The following is a 19,577-nucleotide window of genomic DNA, read 5'->3' as shown; positions in this document are numbered from 1 at the left end:
CAGAATTAGCACCAGGAATGTAATGTAAATGGACATTGCATGCATCCAGAGATGATATCCTAAGAAGTACACTGTTATTGTTATATTCTATCATCTATGCATTATTCCAGTGATGAATGCATGACCTGAATATAACTGTGAGGAAGCATCAGATAAATCCAAATTAAGAAACAATGTAAGAGGAAACAGGGTTGTGCTATGTAGCCTAGACTGGTCTTGAGCTGTAATCCTCCTGCTTGGAATTATTGATGTGCACCATCAATATGGACATTGTTTTAAAAGGCAAATGTAGTGGGTAGCCATTCCAGCTTTGATCTGGAAGTAATGGCTACCCACTACAGGCAAAGATTATCAAAGACAAAGAAGGACTGAGGAAGTCTACCAGGCTAAAGAAAGCCAAATATACAATAATTAAATGTAACGCTAAACCCTAGATTATCAAGATCAATGCTGGACTCTTTATATATTAAAATGAATATTATTGAATTAATTGTCAAACCTGAAATACAAATGGAGAGTTATATGAAAGTATTATGTAGTTGCTATATATATATTTTTTTTGAGACAGAATCTCATTATGTAGCCCCGGCTGACCTTGAATGCACAGAGGTCCACATGCTTCTGATACTAAATTTCTTAAAGTTGACAGATGTATAAAGGATTAGGGAACTTTGGAGAAGAGGAGGCAGGAATAATCGAAGAGCCAGAAGATAGGGAGCAGAGCTGTGACTCACCATCTTCTGGGCAAGACCCAGCCAGTGTAATCAGAACCCAGCAGGTGTGGATGCCTGCACTGAGTCTGCATAAGAATGGGCCCTTTGGAGCTCATGACTTTCTGTAGCCCCAGTGCTAGGGGATTTTTTTGCCGTCTTCTGGCCTCACAGAACACCAGGGATGGTGCAAAGGATATATTCAGGCTAACACTCACATACATTAAATAAACAAATCCGGAAACAAAATAAAAAGGATCGGCCTATCACCAGTCAGGCGTGGATGGAGGAAGAGTACATGAGCCTTACCCTTCACTATTTGATACTGATGGATTCAGGGAGAGAGATAATCACTGCCTTAAGGCATATACCCTCTAATGCCCGCACAGGGCTTAGATGGCCAGTTCCAAACTAATGGTCATACAGATGGCTCTGATTAAATTAAATGCATCACAAAACAAAATCAAAAGTTATCATTCTGAGAAACGCCCTCATCAGGATGAGGGGGGTTGATAGAAATGTGAGATAAGAGAGGGTGTCAGGAAGAGAGCAATCACAATATTCTTGTTTACATGTATGAAATTGTCAAACACAAAAACAATCAAGTTTAAAGGACATTTCCTTATAGGAAATCTACATTGAGGAATTTAGGGGTGAAAAGAAGAGATGGAGGCAAATTATTCTCAAATGGTTCTTCAAATACAGAGATAATGGTAACAGATGAAAAAGTAAAATATCAGCAAGCAAATATGGGTAAAAAGTACAGGGTGTTCTTTGTGCTGGTATTACAATTTTTCTTTAATTATGTAATCTGTGTGTGTGTGTGGTGTGTGTGTGTGTGTGTGTGTGTACCAGAAGATAAGCCTGGGTGTCCTTCCTCAGGCACTATCTATTTTTTTTTTTTCTGAGGGAGAGTCTCACTGGCTTGGAACTAATCCTGTAGGCTAGGTTGTCTGGCCAGCAAGCTCTAGGGATCTATGCATTTCTACCTCCCCAGCACTGGGATTACAGGTGTGCTACCATGCTGAGATGTATTTACATAGGTTCTGGGGACTGAACTCAGGGGCTCACACTTTACCCGCTAAACTATCTCCCTCGCTACCATTCCTAAGTTTATAAAGGTAAATATACGATTTTGCGGTTAGCAGTAAGACTGGATGAACTGTGGTAATGAAAGCACACCTCTTTCTCATTCAAAAGGAAATGCCCAAATAAGGAAATCTAACAGACATGTGTTTAAAGTGAGGTGTACATGTGTGGTGGAGACAACTGCATCAGTGGAAAGAAAAAGTAATGAAGTTCTGTCTTTGCTGCAATGTGCTACAGACTGCCTGACCAGACAGAAGTTATGGCCAATGGTCTTGTAATGCAAAAAACACTGAACCAGAAAGATAATGTAGCAACCAGGAAGATAAACACCTGTTGGAATTCTCATTCAACTGAGAGTACGGCCTGAAACCTTATTAATTGTGATCATTTAAATCTTAGAAGAGGCAGTAGAAAAGCTCAAAATAAAGGGGAAAGTTAAGAGGGAAGGAGAGCATCCTCTTTTGACTTAACTTCAACCAACAAGAAAGAAATTTTGACCAGGTAGGGGGACATATGCCTATGATCCCTGTACTCTGGAAGTCTGAGGCAGGAGGATTGCTGTGAGTCTCAGGTTAACCAGGGTTCCCTGCCTCAACAAAAAAAAGAGGAAGGGGAAGAAGAGAAAGAGAAGGGAGGAAGGAAGGAAGCAAGCAAGCGAGCAAGCAAGCAAGCAAGCAAGGAATTTCTAGATAATGTGGGAAAAAAAAGTCTCAAGAGAAAGTAGCTCTAATCACTGAAATTCATTCAACAGTAGCAGGCCTCCCTGACTGATAGAACTGGGAATCTGAAGAATCATTCATATTTCTTTCTAGTAAAATGGTTATCCATTGCCTTTAATCCCAGTACTTAGGGGGCAGACGAAAGGGTGATAGGAATTCTAACCATGCCCCCAAGGCCGTGCATGCCTGGCGGGACACTTAGTCATCTCCATCTAGTCATTTCCGGATCATACGTCCTGCGTAACCCATGCCCCATAGCTACATGGTCATGTAATCACATGGATGTGACCACATGATCTATGCCATGAGTGGAATAGCCATGTGGGCCTGTGTGTGCAGGTGTAAGCTGGCCCTTAAAAGGCAGGCCCCATGTTCCCCCCCACCTTCTTTCTCACACATGTCCTTCCACAGGCCCGATCACATCTATCCCTTTCTCTTTGTCTTGATAAAACTCTTGTTCATGGATTCTGTTGTGTTTCGTGACTTTTCCTCGCAGGGTAAGAGCACCGCTAAAAAACCATCAAAGGGAATCTCTGAATTCAAGGCCAGCCTTGTCTACACAGTGAGTTCCAGGCCAGCTATAACTGCAGAGGGAGGATTCATCTTTTAAAAAATTACTCATTGCCATCTGAATTTTTGCTGCAAGGCTTTGCTTTTGTTCCTGTCCTGCTGAACTTTTCGGTTGATTTATGAAAGCACAGAAGTCAGGCTGAGAGGAAAATCAAATGTACTGAAAAGTAGAAACCAGATCTAAGAGGATCTGGCATGATAGGATGCAGAGTCAAGGATAACGAGACAAAATGTAACAGGCATACATTCAAAGGTGATGAGTTTGAGTTGAATGCAGATAGAACTTATCATATGTAGGATTCTCAGTTAAGTATATGCTTGGGAACATTCAGTAGTCAATGTGGCTGCCAAACAAGGTACAGAAAAAGAAGGAAGTGGCTTATGCACAAGAAACATAACCCATTGCTGACTGGGGATGCACCTGAGTTGGTCGAGTGCTTGCCCAGTATGAAGAAAGCCCTAGAGTCCTTCTCCAGTACTACATAAAGCCAGATGTAGTAGTACATCCTAGCACTCAGGCAGTAGTGACAGAAGAATCAGAAGCTCAGTCACTCTCTGCTACACAGCAAAATCAAGGCCAGCCTGAACTACAAGAGACCTTGTCTCAGAGGAGGAAAAAAGACATAATTCATCTATCCTTTGGGGAAGTCAAACCACTTTTATTCACTTTTGACACAAAGCACATTTTAAAAGCACTTTGACCAACAGAAGATTGTCCATAAAAAGAATACTAAGCTGATAAAAGGTCTGAAAAACATATTGTATGAGGAGCATCAAAAGAACTAAAAATGTTGAGATATAAAAATGTAACTTTAGTAGTTACATATGAGTTACCTAAAATGCCTAAGGAACTGTTATGTGACAGATGGAATAAGTTTGTTAATGAGGCACAAAAAGATTAATTAAGGAACACCAAGCTTGAAGTCTGGCAGTCACAGGTTCCGATCTTGACCCCATCCTTTTGGAGTTCTATATCCTTGGGAAACTCACTTAGCTTGAACACCAATTTCTTCATATATAAAATTTGAGTCAGTACAATCTCTTTGAGAAGGCTAAGAGCACATGAGGACTAAATGAGAGAATATGAGTGAGAATGGCAGAGCAGAATGCACACAAGGCCTTACTTTTGTCATTATTTACAAAGAGAAACAGGCCCCTTCCAAGGAAGTACTGGAGATAATGTATACTGTCCAACAATCAAATGGATGTTTTCATGAAAATGAACATGCCCTCACTAGCAACGTTCAAGCAGAGATGTTTGCTTCTCTGGTAGAAGAGAAGATTAGGATTCCTTTAAGATGCTATTAACCTTATCATTAGTAGCATTAGGCCTTCATTTACAAAGGATTCTGTTGCTTTGAAACCAGAGGTGACAGTTTTTAGGTTTGTCAATTCTCAGACCTGTTCTCAGTTTCTGGGAGGGGATTGCTCTTCCCCTATCAGGAAGGTAGACAACAGTTCCTGTCTTTGACACTGGCTTCCGGAACTTACAGAGGAAACTGGAAGAGGAAACTTACAGTAAGGCCTTAGAGCTTGTGACTTCATAATCTAAAGAGATGCCCAGGAACACATGATCACATGAGTCAAGTGGCTTAGATTGGAGCTGCATGAGGCAAGTGTTTTTTAATGTTTTACTCCCAAATATCTGCTTATCTCTCCTCCCCACTACTGTCACAAAACAGAATTCTGCCCATGAATTGTCACCAAATAGAAAAAGAAAGCCCACAAGGAGGGCATATTTGAATAAAGTCTGTTCATGTTGGTCTGTGAAGATAAACATCAATGCAAAGTACAAAGTAAAAGAAAATATTAATTTGTAGCTTTGCAAAAGCAACTGCTTGCATTCAGCTTTCTTTCTGCTTTGTTTCCTATTGTGGAATATTTGTACAGTATGTGAAGATATATTGTTGTGATTGGCTTAATTAAGAACTGAATGACCAATAGTTAGGCAGGAGGTATAGGTGGGACTTCTGGGCAGAGAGAGGAATAAGGAAGAGATAATAGAGTTGCAGGAGATGCCAGGAGACATGGAGAGGAAACAGGAAGTGCAAGATGGAAGAGAGGTAACGCCATGTGATAAAACGTAGATTACCATAAACAGGTTAATTTAAGTTATAAGAACTAGTTGAAAACAGGCCTAAGCTAAAGGCTGAACTTTCATAATTAATAAATAATAAGTCTCTGTGTCATTATTTGGGAGCTGGCCTGTGGGGCAGAAAAAGACTCATTACAGTTTCCATTGCTTTCTCTACCCCAAACCCCTCCCTCCCGTGAAATGAGGGGACCTTTCTGTTCAATGCCTACTGAGTGCAGTCAATCAGTTAAGTTCCTACTGTGCCTGGTCTCTCTCCAGTTCAACAGAAAGTGAACCCAACTTAACATGGAGGCTGAAGAACAGCCTTTTAAACATCTGTAGCTAGGATCTACTGATCTACTGATACTGCTTTTTTTTTTTTTTACACAGGCCTCGAAATTGCAATTCTACTACCTCAACCTCCTTCATGTTGGGGTTATCAACATGAGTCACTGTACCTGGCTCTGTCATGTTTCTATATTTACTGGAATTACTCGTGGAAATGCAGAAATAGTAAAGAGAAGAATGACAGGAGCAGAAAACTAAGCTACAAGTTCATAGACACAAATAGGTTTAATAAAGGAAGCGATGGTCTTTGAACATAATTTTGTCATGACAATGAAATGGGAGGTTCACACACATGGAATAGTGGTGACTTAGCTACCCAGAAACAAATATTAAGCAGCACTTGGATCAGTGGAGTTGTATGGACTAAGAAAAGGCTAAGGATTACATAACCCATTATGGCTGATCCCAGTGACTACCCAGCAAGAAAACACACAACTGGCTTATGAGCCATCAGTAATGTTTTACAATCCCCTGGGGAGCTTACACTGTCTATGAAAGTCTATACTAAACAACCTCACATGTCTTACAAACACTTGCCTCGTGGCGCACCGGCCAATCTTGAGCAGCTTACTGCTTCCTTACATTTCCTTATCTCTGGCCACAGGCCCCAACTACACCATGACTTACTGATGAAGTTAGCCTGGCCAGTGAATATGGTGTACTGAAGCTCATAGGAGCTGATGCTGAACTCATCATCCGAGATCCAATGGACTGTAATGGTGTCATGGGAGGCAGTACAGAGTTCTTCTCGGATAGATGGTGGGTTTGGGGCTGAAAAAAAACATAAAGAAAATGGTAAGAGGTAGGAGTTTTTGTTTCTTGTGTTATTTTTTTCAGCTGTGAGGATTAAGCCCATGCTAGACAAGCCCATGCTAGACAAGCACAGTACCACTGAGTAACATCCCCAGCTCTGGAGAAATTGTCTTAATAGACAAACTTTGGCAAGAACCATACAGACTGAAACAATGTGCTGAGACCTCAAGCTCTCTCCAACCACTTTCGTGGCAAATATATAAGACTAAGTAATTGTAATGACTTCTCCACTTTTTTAGAATGCCTGTCAAAACACATATGTATATAGCAAAGCAAAATACTGTTTTCTTGTTACATGGACTTCAACCTATTTTTATTTCAAAATAATCTTTTCCTAGACATTTGACAGTATTTAAAATGCAAATTAATAAGAATTTCCCACTGTAAAATGGACATTGCCGTATAGATTTGTTATGAAGAATAATGATACAAAGTTAATATACAGTATCTGGAAGGAAGGAGATAACAAATAATAGCTGCATTGATACAATAACAATATCACTTCAAACAATAAGGTTGTGTGTAGATTTTTCTCAAGAAACAAACATTGAGTAATCCTGAAAGTACCAAGCATTCTTAATAAGCTGGTTTCATCTTTTACTTTGCATTGCTTATGGATATTTATTAGTCTTTATTTCAATCAGTTTAACCATTGTAGCTTCTGACACCTATTTGTTGTGAAAAATTTGTCTGGAAAACTAATTCTGAGTCCTAACAGCTTAGGGAAATGATATGATACTTTATAAGAAACAAATCTGACAAATTTGTTTTGATAAAACTCTTATTTTTTGCTGCTACTGAGGACTGAACTATATGAAATACTGGTTGAGAACCCTGCCAATGAGCCATAGCCCCTAAGATGTCCACTTTTCTTTTATGTAACATGAACTAAAATATATTGTTTCTAAAAAGGTACATGTGGTCTACAACCATACTACCCTGAACATACCTGATCTTTTCTGAAAAGGTACATGTGTTATGTAAAGGCTTATTAAAAAAAAATTCTCTTCGTAAATCTTTTCCTTTTCAGATTACTTTAGACTAAAAGGGAACAGAAAGAAAAAATGGGAAGGAAAGCACAGTACATTCACACCTGTTAAATAGTCTAGCCCCTCCAATAGTTTCTTTTCTCTAGAAAAATCTAAAGCAAAGTTTTCAAAGGCATCATTAAAATTGATGTCTGGAATCAGAACTTGAGAAGATGCAGTTGCCATAGCGACCCTGAAAAGAAAAAAAAAACATCAATATACATCAAAATAGGCTTGGAACCTTCATCTAGTGTTTGATTTCTGATTTAACGAGGTAAAAATAAATCACTTGCAAGTGAAAATACTATATCTCTGCCTTTCCAACGGAAACAGTTTCAATTTTAATCGTAAGGAACCAATTAAGAGTTGTACCATATTTATACACATATGTTCACCCCTCAAACACACTCCTCCATCCTGTCTTAATTTTGAGAAGTAAATACAGGATTTTTTCCCCTCTGCATCATTTTCCATCTGGCAGGCAGCATCAAAGTAGACCTCTGCTGGCTTGGTAAGAGCAGTTTAAGATTGTTTTTCTACATCTCTTTTTTCATGCTAACTGACAAACCAACATGCTGGATTAATGCCTTCCCATTAATACTATTCATTATTTTATCTTTTACAATATTTATATTTCATTATATTATATTATTCTCTGACTGCATAATGCTGTGATAATTTCATGTCCCAAATGAGTTCTTTCCTTCTTTCCCATCTATTTATTTATTTATTTATTTATTTATTTATTTATTTATTTGAGATAGCGTATCATGTATTGCAGGCTAATCTTGAACTTGCTATACAGCCAAGAATAACCTTGAACTCCTGATTTTCCTACTTCCATCTCCTGAGGGTCAGGAAGATGGACATGTGCCACCATGTCCAATTTAGGATGTGCTGGGGATTCAACCCACAGCTTAGTGGATGCTAGGCAAACACTCTGCCAACTGAGTTACATCCTTGGGTTCATCTCCCCAACACTTTGAAGAGACCCAGCAATAAGGATCCTATTGTGTATCACTTATATCGTCTTCTATAGTTCCTAAAACAATGTTAGACATATAGTGAATAAATATATGTTAAATGACTAACTGAATGACTTACAACAACAATATGATGCTAACATTTATGGAATGCTTAGTATATACATAAGGCACTGTGCATGAAAGTGAAAATTTACATAAATTATCTAATTTTCTCCTTACCACAATGTTATGTAGTAGATGTTATTTCCATTTTGTAAGTGAGGAAGCATGCACATTTAAAAGCTAAGTAAGCTGCCAAGATCACACACAATAGTAAAAGTCAAAATTTAATTGAATCCATATCCATTTGATTCTAAACTCTGTTTCCATAACCATTTATTTATCCCTAATTTTAAGTGTACTTTTTATGTATGTCAGCAATTCTTCTGATCCCATGATTAATCAGACTTATCTAGGGGAGCTTTTACAAAAATAGTCAGGTTTCAGTCCTGTATCAGACCTTCTAAATCAGAGTCAATGAAGGTCCTTGTGCATACAAATGGCAAGATGGAAGAAAACATTACCTTGGAAACACTATGTATGTTCTAGTGGACAGAAGAGGCATGGAGTAGAGTAAAATCAGAACAGAATTTTTTTTTATACTGAGCCGTTTGTAAAGGGATGAGGAATTGAGCAAAAACATATACTCTGCTGCATATCTATAAACAATAGCTCTTGACTATTTCTGAAAATGAAGATGTTTCTGGAATATACTACATGACAGTATAAATAAATAAGCGATAAACTCAATACAAAGACAACTCTCCCAGAGGAAGTTACTTTGCTGTTGTTGTTGTTGTTGTTGTTGTTTGAGACAGGGTTTCTCTGTGTAGCACAGGTTCACCTAGAACTCACTCTGTAGACCAGGCTGGCCTCAAACTCAAAGATCCACCTGCCTCTGCCTCTGCCTCAGTCTCTGCCTCCAGAGTGCTGGGATTAAAGTCGTGTGCCACCATGTCTGGCTGGAAGTTACTTTTAAGCCATGATCTACATGATGAATACTTAACAAAGGCTAAATATGTTCCCCCTTGCTTAAAGGGTAGAGAGTGAGGCAAAATCATGTAGGGTATTATATGATCTGTTTTTAGCTTAGACCTTTAACCCAAGAATAATAGGAGCCATTGGAGCAATTTAGATAAAGGAGTGATATGCCTACATTTATGTTTTAAGAGCAGTTTTAAAGCTATACTGGAGGGAAGTCAATCAGATCTTTTAAGTCCCCTAGGAATAAGCAGTAAGTGACGTAGTAATGAGGTGGGATAGCAGGGCAGGAAAATTAAGGGATGTCTGTTATAAGCCTTCAACTGTTAAGGGATCTCACAATAACAACCCCATTTACAATAAAAGGCATGTCTTAACACCCTTGTGTAACCTATAGAACCCCTGGTTTTGCCTTATCAGGTTGCAATCTTACCCAAGGCTCCTACAGACACATTCCATTATTTCACTTATCAAAAAGGAGAAAAGAGACAGAGTAGAGGCGTTTCTTTTGAAACACCCCAAGCTATATAATTCAAAAGCCTCTAAAATCTTCTATTCAGCTACTGCTAAGGCATTCAGGGGGAAGGCTTTCTTGAGAAGCCCAAACTCATGCTCTTGACTGTATTGTATCCTTTTCCCAAGCACCTTTCTTTCTGTTGACACCCACGTTCACATCTATGTTAAACTTCCTTCCTAATACACTCCAATTCCGCTTCGTATTGACTCGGCCTGAAGTTCTTTTGGTAGTCAAGAACCTTGTCTTCACTTGAGTGAAGGTCTCTGAAAAGCGCTCCTTAGGCTGCTGCAGGTGACAGTGTAGTGCTGTGTTTTCTGCCCGAGAGATCACTGTCTGTGACAGGCACGAGAGTGCAAACAAAACTGAAAGGGACGGATTAAGCAGTCAAACATCTCTGGGTTCAATCCTCTAATTGACTCTACACACACACACACACACACACACACACACACACACACACCTGAAAAAAAGGGATTCAAAAAATATGAAAACAATGGGGCCAGTGAGATGGTCAGTGGGTAAAGGTGTTTGTCACCAAGCCTGATTCCCTGAGTTTGATCTCCAGAACTCACACTGTGAAAGGAGAGAATCAACTCTCATAAGTTGTTTTCCGATCTCACTCCTATGAGTTCACACACATACCCACAAAGAGACATAAATAAATGAGTGAAAAACAAGCAAACAAATAAATGTAAAAAAGTAAAACAACAACATGAAAACAAGCCGGATGTGGTGGTGCATACCTTTAATCCCTGAACTCAAGAGGCTGCAGTAGGAAGATTTCTAGGATTTGAGACCAGCCCGTACTAGGGAGTTGTTCTAAGTTAGCCAAGCCTACACACTGATACCCTGTCTCAAAAATAACAGCAGCAACAACAGCAGTAATAGTAACAATGTCCTATGGGGACAATAGCTGACAAGATTTTAAAGAGCAAGTACATAGCAGAGCATGTTGGCACACACCTGGAATCCCAGAACTCAGGAAGTTGATGTAGAAAGATCACGAGTTCCAGGCCAGCCTGGGCTACATAACAAGATTCTGCCTCAAAAAAAATCCAAATACATGAGAAATTGAAGAAATGAAAATTAAGATTAAAACACATTTAGATTACAAGTAAAGATAATATAAGAGCTTTTATGTCTATACTAAATAATGCCTACATGAGGCAAAATAAAAAGACAGGGAAAATTTGGGAACATGCGAAAGGCAGGGCCTCTCACCAGAAATCAAAGGCTTCTTGCCAGAAATGAAGGAAGTATTTTAGCACAATTAACAACTGCTTGACTTTCTCACTTCTCAGCTGTAAACCTGTATTTTTCTAGAATCTCACTAGAAAGCTCTTTTACAGAGAAAAGGCATGTATTAAGCCCCTTGCAAGACCAAAATGTCTTCTGGTTTTACCCATCAGATGAGAATTCAGTCCAAGGCATCTCCAGAGCCACCATATAACCTCAATTATTTAAAAAAAAAAAGAGAGAGAGAAAGAGAGAGAGAGAGAGAGAGAGAGAGGAAGAAGGTTTCTTAGCTAGTAACCTTTCTAAGCTGTAACTGAGAGCTACCACAATGGTATATATGGTTAATGCTATATGTATGTCTCCCTTGTGGAGCCCATATCCACAACTTTGGTACGCTTTATTTTCTATGACTCTTCCTTGAAGAGCCCACACCTATCCTCTGTGTATGTCTTATTGTCTGTGACTCCCTTGAGGAGTTCATATCCATACATGGCTATGATTTCCTCTCTGTAACTCTCTTAGGGAAGGTCACATTCATGCTCGTGGGTGTGTTTTGTTTTCATGGGTACCTCTTTCTCCTAACCCTTGTACTTAATGTCATATTAAAATATCTTTAACAAAATCTCCAACTCTGTTTCAGCATACTGGCTAGTTTTGAAATTCTTTTCTACATCAAATCCATGAATCCTGGTTTGGTCTGGAATGAGGTCTCTGAAAGTTTAGGAGAACTCTTCAGGCTACTGAGGATAACAGTATGGAGCTGTATCTCAGTGCTGATGTACATATCTTATTGGAACTGAAATTGATAGATATGTCAGAGAATAACTGTATATCAAAACAGTATATAATTAAATATTTGTTGACACTAATTCCACTTCATAAAAATTTAAAAAAATTTATTCATCTATTTATTTGTGTGTGTGTGTGTGTGTGTGTGTGTGTGTGTGTGTGTGCAGGTATATGAGCCTATGCATTCATGCAGACACCAGAAGAGGATGTTGAGTACTCATCTATCATTATCCACTTATTCCTTTGAGATAAGATCTCTCCCCAAACATGGAGTCCATGTTTTTCATGTGTACTAGAATCCAGACAGTTTCAGCAATCCTCCTGTCTCTGTACCACTCAGAGTTGGGATTACAGACATGGGTAGGCCAATTATCTTGTGTGGGTGGTGTGATTTTTTTTTTCAGAGATTCACCAGGCTCTGCCTCTTGAGTGCTGGGATTAAGGCATGTACCACCTCTTGAGTGCTGGGATTAAAGGCATGCGGCACCACCACCCGGCAGTGTGATCTTTTTTTATAAAAGATTTAATTATTATGTATACAGAGTTCTGCCTGCATGTATGCCTACATGCCAGAAGAGGGCACCAGATCTCATTATAAGTGGCCGTGAGCCACCATGTAGTTGCTGGGAATTAAACTCAGGACCTCTGGAAGAACAGCCAGTGCTCTTAACCTGTGAGCCATCTCTCCAGCCCAGGTGGTAGGATCTTAACTCTAGTCTTCATGATTACACAGAAAGTGCTCTTAACTTCTGAACCATCTCATTGGTCCCCTTCATAAAATTCTTACAAAACAAATAACTGAGATGCATGCAATGATACAAATGCTCTCAGCATACCATATATAACCTAATTCTGTGTTTATACATTAGCATCTCATGGCAATATTTCAAAGCCTTGATCATCACACAAGATCATCAAATAAGTGTTGGAAGAGTATACGTCTCCCAGCTAAAATTTCATTTTATGTAAAGTGATAGTACCTTAATACAATACAATGAATAAGAATAGGGATGAATTTCAGATTCTGTGAGAGCCCAGAGAAAAAGATATTTATATTGGGTAGACGATTCTCAAGTGGTATCACATGGATAGTCATTTTCCATGCACTTGAGCCCATGAAAAGATTTACATAGAGATTTGGGAATCATCAACATAGCATTTGATCATAATTAAATGGAAATTGAAGCTTTAAAAGCTAATGGATTTGTAAGGAAAACTGTGTGCAGGGAGAAGAAACTGTCCTCATATTGAATCAGGAAGAACAGTATCATTAAGGAAATAGATCAAGGAAGAGCTGCTCTCAATGATGAAAGAAGAAAAGAAAGAGAAATAAAGAAAAGGAAAGAAAAGCAGACAGGTAACGGGAATTTTTATGAGAGACAAAACAGGGAGATTGCAAGTAAACGTGGTCAGTAAGGACACATGCTCCTGAGATACCAATAAGATGAAAGGCAAAGATGAAACAAAGAAGCATCTTTTATATTTAGCAACAAGGTCTTCTTTTGGTGACCTTGAAAAGAACACTTTCAATAATGTTAAGATAGGAGAAAACATTTCAGAGGCCTGCAGAGTAAGGACAGTTAAATATAGTGGTTTCAATATATATTTCATTTCTGCTTTTCTAATATCCCACTGGAAGGAAAAAGAATAAAAATGGCCTAAACCCACAAAGACAAAGAGAATGAAACAAATAGATGCCAGCAACTAAGAGATTGTCAACAAATGTTTGGAAGCTAGAAAGGGACAGATGTTCAGTAACCAACAACAGACCAGAGGAAGCTGGATGAGGAAGCCAACAACATCGAGCTCATTTAGTGACACAAAGATGAAAGTTTGCATGAAGACTAGCAAGAGCTACAGATCCACTCAGCCTGCCCTTTCCTTAGCCTGGCAGGAGATGTGAGGTTTACTTCGGCAGAGTTTTGACATTTTACTTAAAAAAAAAAGTCTGGAATGTCTCAGTCTCCTTCCCTGCTTGGCCCCTAGAAGGCTGACAGCAGGGCCTATAAGCCTGCCCCACTCCATATACTTCATGCACACTGCCTCCCCAAAGCAGGAGGGTGCATGATTCCTTCCAAGGGAAACAGACCCAAAAGAAAACACCTACAGAACTGACAGCCGAGATCCAACAATAAAAAGCTGGCACTCTGTCTTATAATCCTACAGCAAAGTTCACTAAGCAACAAATTGCCCCCGCCCCCTCATAGCTTCCCAGCACCTTTCAGTGCTGAAATTTAAAAGGGAAGTCAAAAGTTTACCAGTTATTCAGGGAAGTACAGAAAGTGATGTAATGGGCCTGGCTGGAGAGGAGATACTATACAGACACTTGTGCCTCTCCCTTTGGCTACCAGAGAGCCTAAACAATGAATCCCAAAGAATTATCATTTCCCCAAGAATCCTGTGCTGGGTATAGGGAAAGGCTTAAGTGCTGGTGCCAATCAGAGGAACTTGCCTCCTAGAAAAATATTTCACACAGTTCTGATATCTTAACCTATGTATATCTCCTGACTTTTGTTTCATCTTTTCTATAACACTGGAACTCTGAAATAGAAGGACTGAAAGAATATAGAAGTCTTTCCATGTTTTGGCTAAACTGGTAGTAAATTAATTTTCATTTAGCATTAACTTGTCTCCTAAATGCTTTTAAAAAGTGGCATATTCATGAATCTACGTGCCCATAAAAGAGGAATAAACTTGAAGAAAACTAACACAATGCAGGGCTTCTAAAGACATAAGCAAATAGTTTATAAAAAACAAAATAACAATAGAATGCTAAGAAAGAAACAAGGATCATTTTCCACACACTTGAGCCCATGAAAAGATTTACATAGAGATTTGGGAATCATCAACATAGCTGTGCTCTGATGAGGGTTGAGAAATGCACTACTCTATGGGTATGGCAATAACTCATTAGGACTCATTTTAACACTATGGCCATTTAGCAGAACAACAGTACAATAGGTCATCGCCAAGGGATTATGACCTATCTAACCACAGATTCTTGTCCCCATTAATGATTCCAGGTATGAATTCCATCTCATGAAGCAGAAAGAGATTGGTTACACCCGTGGCATTTGTGCCACTATTTTACCAGTAGCTGTATCTTGCCAGGCCAGTCCTTATTGTAGTTCCTGGAGTTCACAGTTCAGTGATATTGATGATTACTTTTCTCTTATAGTAGTTTATATAGTACTTTCCATCACTTTGAAAATAGGCCAGTACCTGCTTAATTTCTACATGTTTTATGATTCAAGTTATGTGGTGTCTTCAGCAATAAATTCTCAGCACTGAGTTCTGCAGAATAACCAAGAGCAATGGCAATAGTCTATAATGTTATTCAGGATCTATGGGATCCCACTGACCATAAATTCCAAAACAGATAACCCATTCCTTTGCACTGAGTTTTTTTAATGTGTTAGGCTGTGGTATCTAGTTGGGGTGTTATCCCCCTATTATAGAGTACCTTCATTTAAACTCTTTCTATCGCATATATATTTCTACTATAGGATTCTAGGTGATATTTTCTTACAGTAGATAGCAATCAACACTGAGACCCACATGTGGTCAACATGCAAAGAATAGGAGACTACAGAGTGCTTATCCCATTTAGGATGCCTATAAGATATTCCTCTCCTCAAGGATCATGGATCTTCAAGGAAGAGTGGACATACAAATTTTAAGAGTCAGAAGTAATGAAGGACTTCAAAGAAACTGTTTTCCGGACACAACAGGGCCGTTGCACATATGAACTCAACAGTTCTCACAGCATGCCCAAGACATGCACTAACTAGTTCAATTCAGACAAAAATCTCAGTATGGAGGAGGGAAGATGGGCATGGAGTCCCACCCCTACCTGAGGAGCTATTTGCATTTAATAGCATTTGATAGAGATGGAATGTCAGTTTTCTTTAATGGTGCAACTCCTGGTCTGTCAGCCGCATTACAGGGCAGGATGCACATCTAAGAGTAGCACAAACTGTACATGATTGGTGAGCAAAAAGAAAGACTATGAAATTGGGTAGCTAAGGAGGTGGAGGTGAATATGAGAAAAGTTGGGGGGGAGGGTGAATATGATAAAAATACAATGTATGAAACTCTCAAGGAATTAATAGAATGTTTGTAAGTAAAAGTACGAATGCTGAAGGTTTAATTTTAATAGAAAGATGGACAGAAAATTAAGAAAGTCAACTATGGCAGTTCATGTCTTTATTCTTAGCACTCAGAAGGCTGAGGCAGGAGTGTTGTTCAGAGTTTGATGACAGTTTGTGTGGCAGAGAAAGTTCCATGTAAAAACAGCTAAAATTGAGACCCTGTCTCAAAAAGACAAAAAATTGCATCCTACCACATGTCTGGAAATATTCCTCCTGTTTTTATCCTCTAACAATTTTAGTGTTTCAGGTTTTACATTAATATCTTTGATCCATTTGGAGTTAATATTTATGCAGGGTGACAGGTGGAGGTCTAGCTTCACTCTTCTACAAGTGGATATTCATTTTTCCAATCACCATTTGTTGAAGAGACTGCTTTTTTCCCCTCCAATATGTATTTTTGGCATCTTTGTAAAAAATCAGGTGGCTGTGGCTGTATGGGTTCATACCTGGATTTTCTATTCTAATTTTATCAATCTATATTTCTGTTTTTGAGTCAGGGATCATTTTAGTTAGTTATTCTAGTTAATATGGTTCTGTAGTATAACTTGACCAGTCATTCAAGAAATAATGTGAACGATGGATAAATGGGACCTCATGAAATTAAAAAAATTGTCTACCAAAGGAAATAGTTAACTGAGTAATGAAACAGCCAACAGAATTGGAGAAAACATTTGCTAACTTTATATCATCAGAGGGCTAATATCTAGACTACATAAAGAACTCAAAACACTGGACAACAATAAATCAAACAATACAATCAGTAAACGGGTTTATGACATGAATAGTTATCAAAAGATAAAATGTGGGGGCTGGGGTGGTAGCTCAGTTGGTAAAGTGCATACTCAACATACATGAGGACCTGAGTTCAATCCTCAGAACCCACATGAAAAAAATAGCCAGATATGGTAGCCTACACTTATTATTCCAGTGCTGGGAAGGCAGATTTGTAGAACCCTGAGGCTCACTGTCCAGCTAGCCTAACCTACTCGGTTAATTCTAGGCCAGTGAGAAAGCACATCTCAAAAGACAAAATGGATGGAGACTGAGTAATGGCACCTAAGGTTGTCCCCTGCTCACCACATGCGCACACATATAAATGTGCATGGGAAAACACATGTGCACCTTCATACACATATGCATGCATATATACACACAGATCAAATCCAAAAATAGAAAGATGAAATACAAGCAGCAACAATCATGAAAAAAAAATTCAACTTCACTAGCCATAGAAAAATGCAAATAAAAACTACATTGTGATTACATCTTATCCAAGTCAGAATGATAGCCATTTAAAAAATGATAAATTCTGGCCAGGAGATGGATAAAAGGAAACTCTTATATAGTGCTAGTGGGAATGTAAACTAGTTATAAAAATCAGTATGGAGGCTACTCAAGAATTAAAAATATATCTACCATATGACCCAGCTATAACATTCCTGGGTATTTACCCCAAGGACTCCAAGTCAACATATCACAGAGATTCTTGTATATCAATGTTTACTGTAGCACTATTCATAATAGTCTAGTTATGGAACCAACCTAGGTGCACAACAACAGGAGAATGAAGAAAATATGATATATATGCACATGTGTGTTTAACGCATATATTAATGTATTTTGGGGGCCATAAAGAAAAATGAAGCTATTTTATTGGTTAGAAAATAAAGGCAACTAGAGATATTCATATTAAGCAAATGAAGCCAGTCTCAAAAAGCATCATATGCTTTCCTCTCATTTGTGGTTTCTAGATTTCATACAGATTCATAAAATCATGTATGACATGAAAGTGGAAGTGAAGCTTTCATTCATTCATTCATTCATTCATTCATTCATTTATTTCACATACCAGCCACAGTTTCCCCTTCTCCAGTTCCCTCCCCCTACCTCCTTCCTACCCATCCTCCATCTACTCAGAAAGGGTAATTCCTCCCATGGGGATGAAATTTTCAAGAACAAAAGAGACCAACAGAAGAGAGCACTGAGAAAATGGAGGGTTTTAGGGCAAATGTGCTCAATGATCAATAAATACTTATTTGAAAAATGAGTATCTTTTAATGAAATGAAAAATGAAAGGCAATTTAAATAAATGTTGCAGAAATAGAAAGAGGAAGAAAATCATGGAAAACAAGAAACAGCTATTTGGCATTTTTGTGGTAGTAGGAACTGGCTGAGCTACATCCTCAGTACTCTTTTTACATTTTACTTTGAGATAGATTGCACTAAAGCTGTTTAGGTTGACCTTCAACTCAGTACAGCCCAAACGGGACTTGAACTTTCAATCCTTTTGTCTCTGCCTCCCTAACAGTTGGAATTACTGGACTACATTACAAGGCCCAGATAAAATTTTGTTTTTCAATTAGAGGAAAAATCTTAGATGCCCACTATCTAGTTAATTATACTCCTAGAAAAAGAGTAAGAGAGAATATAAAAGAGAGAAAGATGAACAAAGAAGACAAGATCCCATAACTTAAAGTCACTTGTGTCTAGTAAAAATGACCAAGAACAAATAACCAAGACACAATTTGGCAAAATTTTGGAAAATCTGAGTTTGTAGGCTTTGATGGCAATCATTTTAAAAAATAATCATAAAAGTTGACAAAAATATCAGGAAAAGGAATCCTTGTATACTGTTGATGAGAATGTAAATTAGTGTAGCTATTATATATATTTTAGCAAATTTCATGGAGCTTCCTCAGAAAATGAAAAATAGAACTGTTATATGATCCAATATTCTTACTTCTCAAAGGAAAAAGTCAATATGTCAAAAACCTATCTGCAGTCATATGTTCATTGCAGCATTATTCAACATATAACCTACAGAGATGGAAGATATTTGGAAATGACCCAAATCAATCTGCTAGAGATGGAAACTGCAATATCTAAGATGAAAAATATATTCAAAGGGTCAATAGAAGATTAAACATTATACACCAAAATTCTAGTGAACTAGAAAAATATCAACAGAAACCTACAGAAGAAAAAACCCTAAAATCTCCCTAGAACATCAGTGAACTACAGGACAATGTCAAACATCTTAATAAACATATAATTGGAGTTTTCAAAAAATAAGGAGGCAAGCTAAAATGTTTGACAAAATAGTTACTGAAAATATTGCCAAATTTTTAGAAGTCAATATCTAAAAAGAAGAATAGATAAAATATCAATGTCAATGTCATATCAATAGGAATATCTAACAGAATTTAAATTGCTTGGTGTTGTTGCAACATTGTAGATAATGGTGCAAAACTCCTCAGATTTGAACATTGCTTCTGTCCCTCACTAGTTGGTTGATCTTAGGCAAGTTATTTAAGCTTATTAAGTTTTATGGTCTCATTTGTAAAATCAGGAAATATTAATATCTACCTTATAAAATTTTTGTAAGAGTTTTTTGTGTTAATACTAATAAAGGGTTAAAATAGGTGCCCAAAATAAAATAACTTGTTATCATCATCACCATCATCATTGGAGAGCAGAAAGTGGATAATAGGAGAGTGATGTTTCTGGCAATATGATTTTGCTATATT

The 19,577-nt window shown here is 38.1% G+C and overlaps 1 protein-coding gene across 4 annotated transcripts in view; it reads right to left on the bottom strand.

Annotated features, from left to right (window-relative positions):
- The window catches only part of Mid2 (midline 2), a 109,363-nt gene that overhangs the window by 11,383 nt on the left and 78,403 nt on the right, over window positions 1–19,577 (bottom strand). For 2 of the 4 annotated variants that reach the window (XM_028895146.1, XM_028895145.2), the window contains exons 6-7: window positions 7,417–7,544; window positions 6,138–6,281 (exon numbers count right to left, since the gene is read on the bottom strand). In XM_028895146.1, coding sequence (XP_028750979.1) covers window positions 6,138–6,281; window positions 7,417–7,544 — 272 coding nt within the window. Of the gene's footprint in view, window positions 1–6,047; window positions 6,282–7,416; window positions 7,545–19,577 lie in introns of all 4 variants that reach the window. The other 2 variants (XM_028895147.2, XM_028895143.2) reach the window with 1 other exon arrangement.

The sequence above is a fragment of the Peromyscus leucopus genome, chromosome X (genome assembly GCF_004664715.2).
Source record: "Peromyscus leucopus breed LL Stock chromosome X, UCI_PerLeu_2.1, whole genome shotgun sequence".
Taxonomy (NCBI): Eukaryota; Metazoa; Chordata; class Mammalia; order Rodentia; family Cricetidae; genus Peromyscus; species Peromyscus leucopus.
This window is presented reverse-complemented; position numbering and strand designations above follow the sequence as displayed.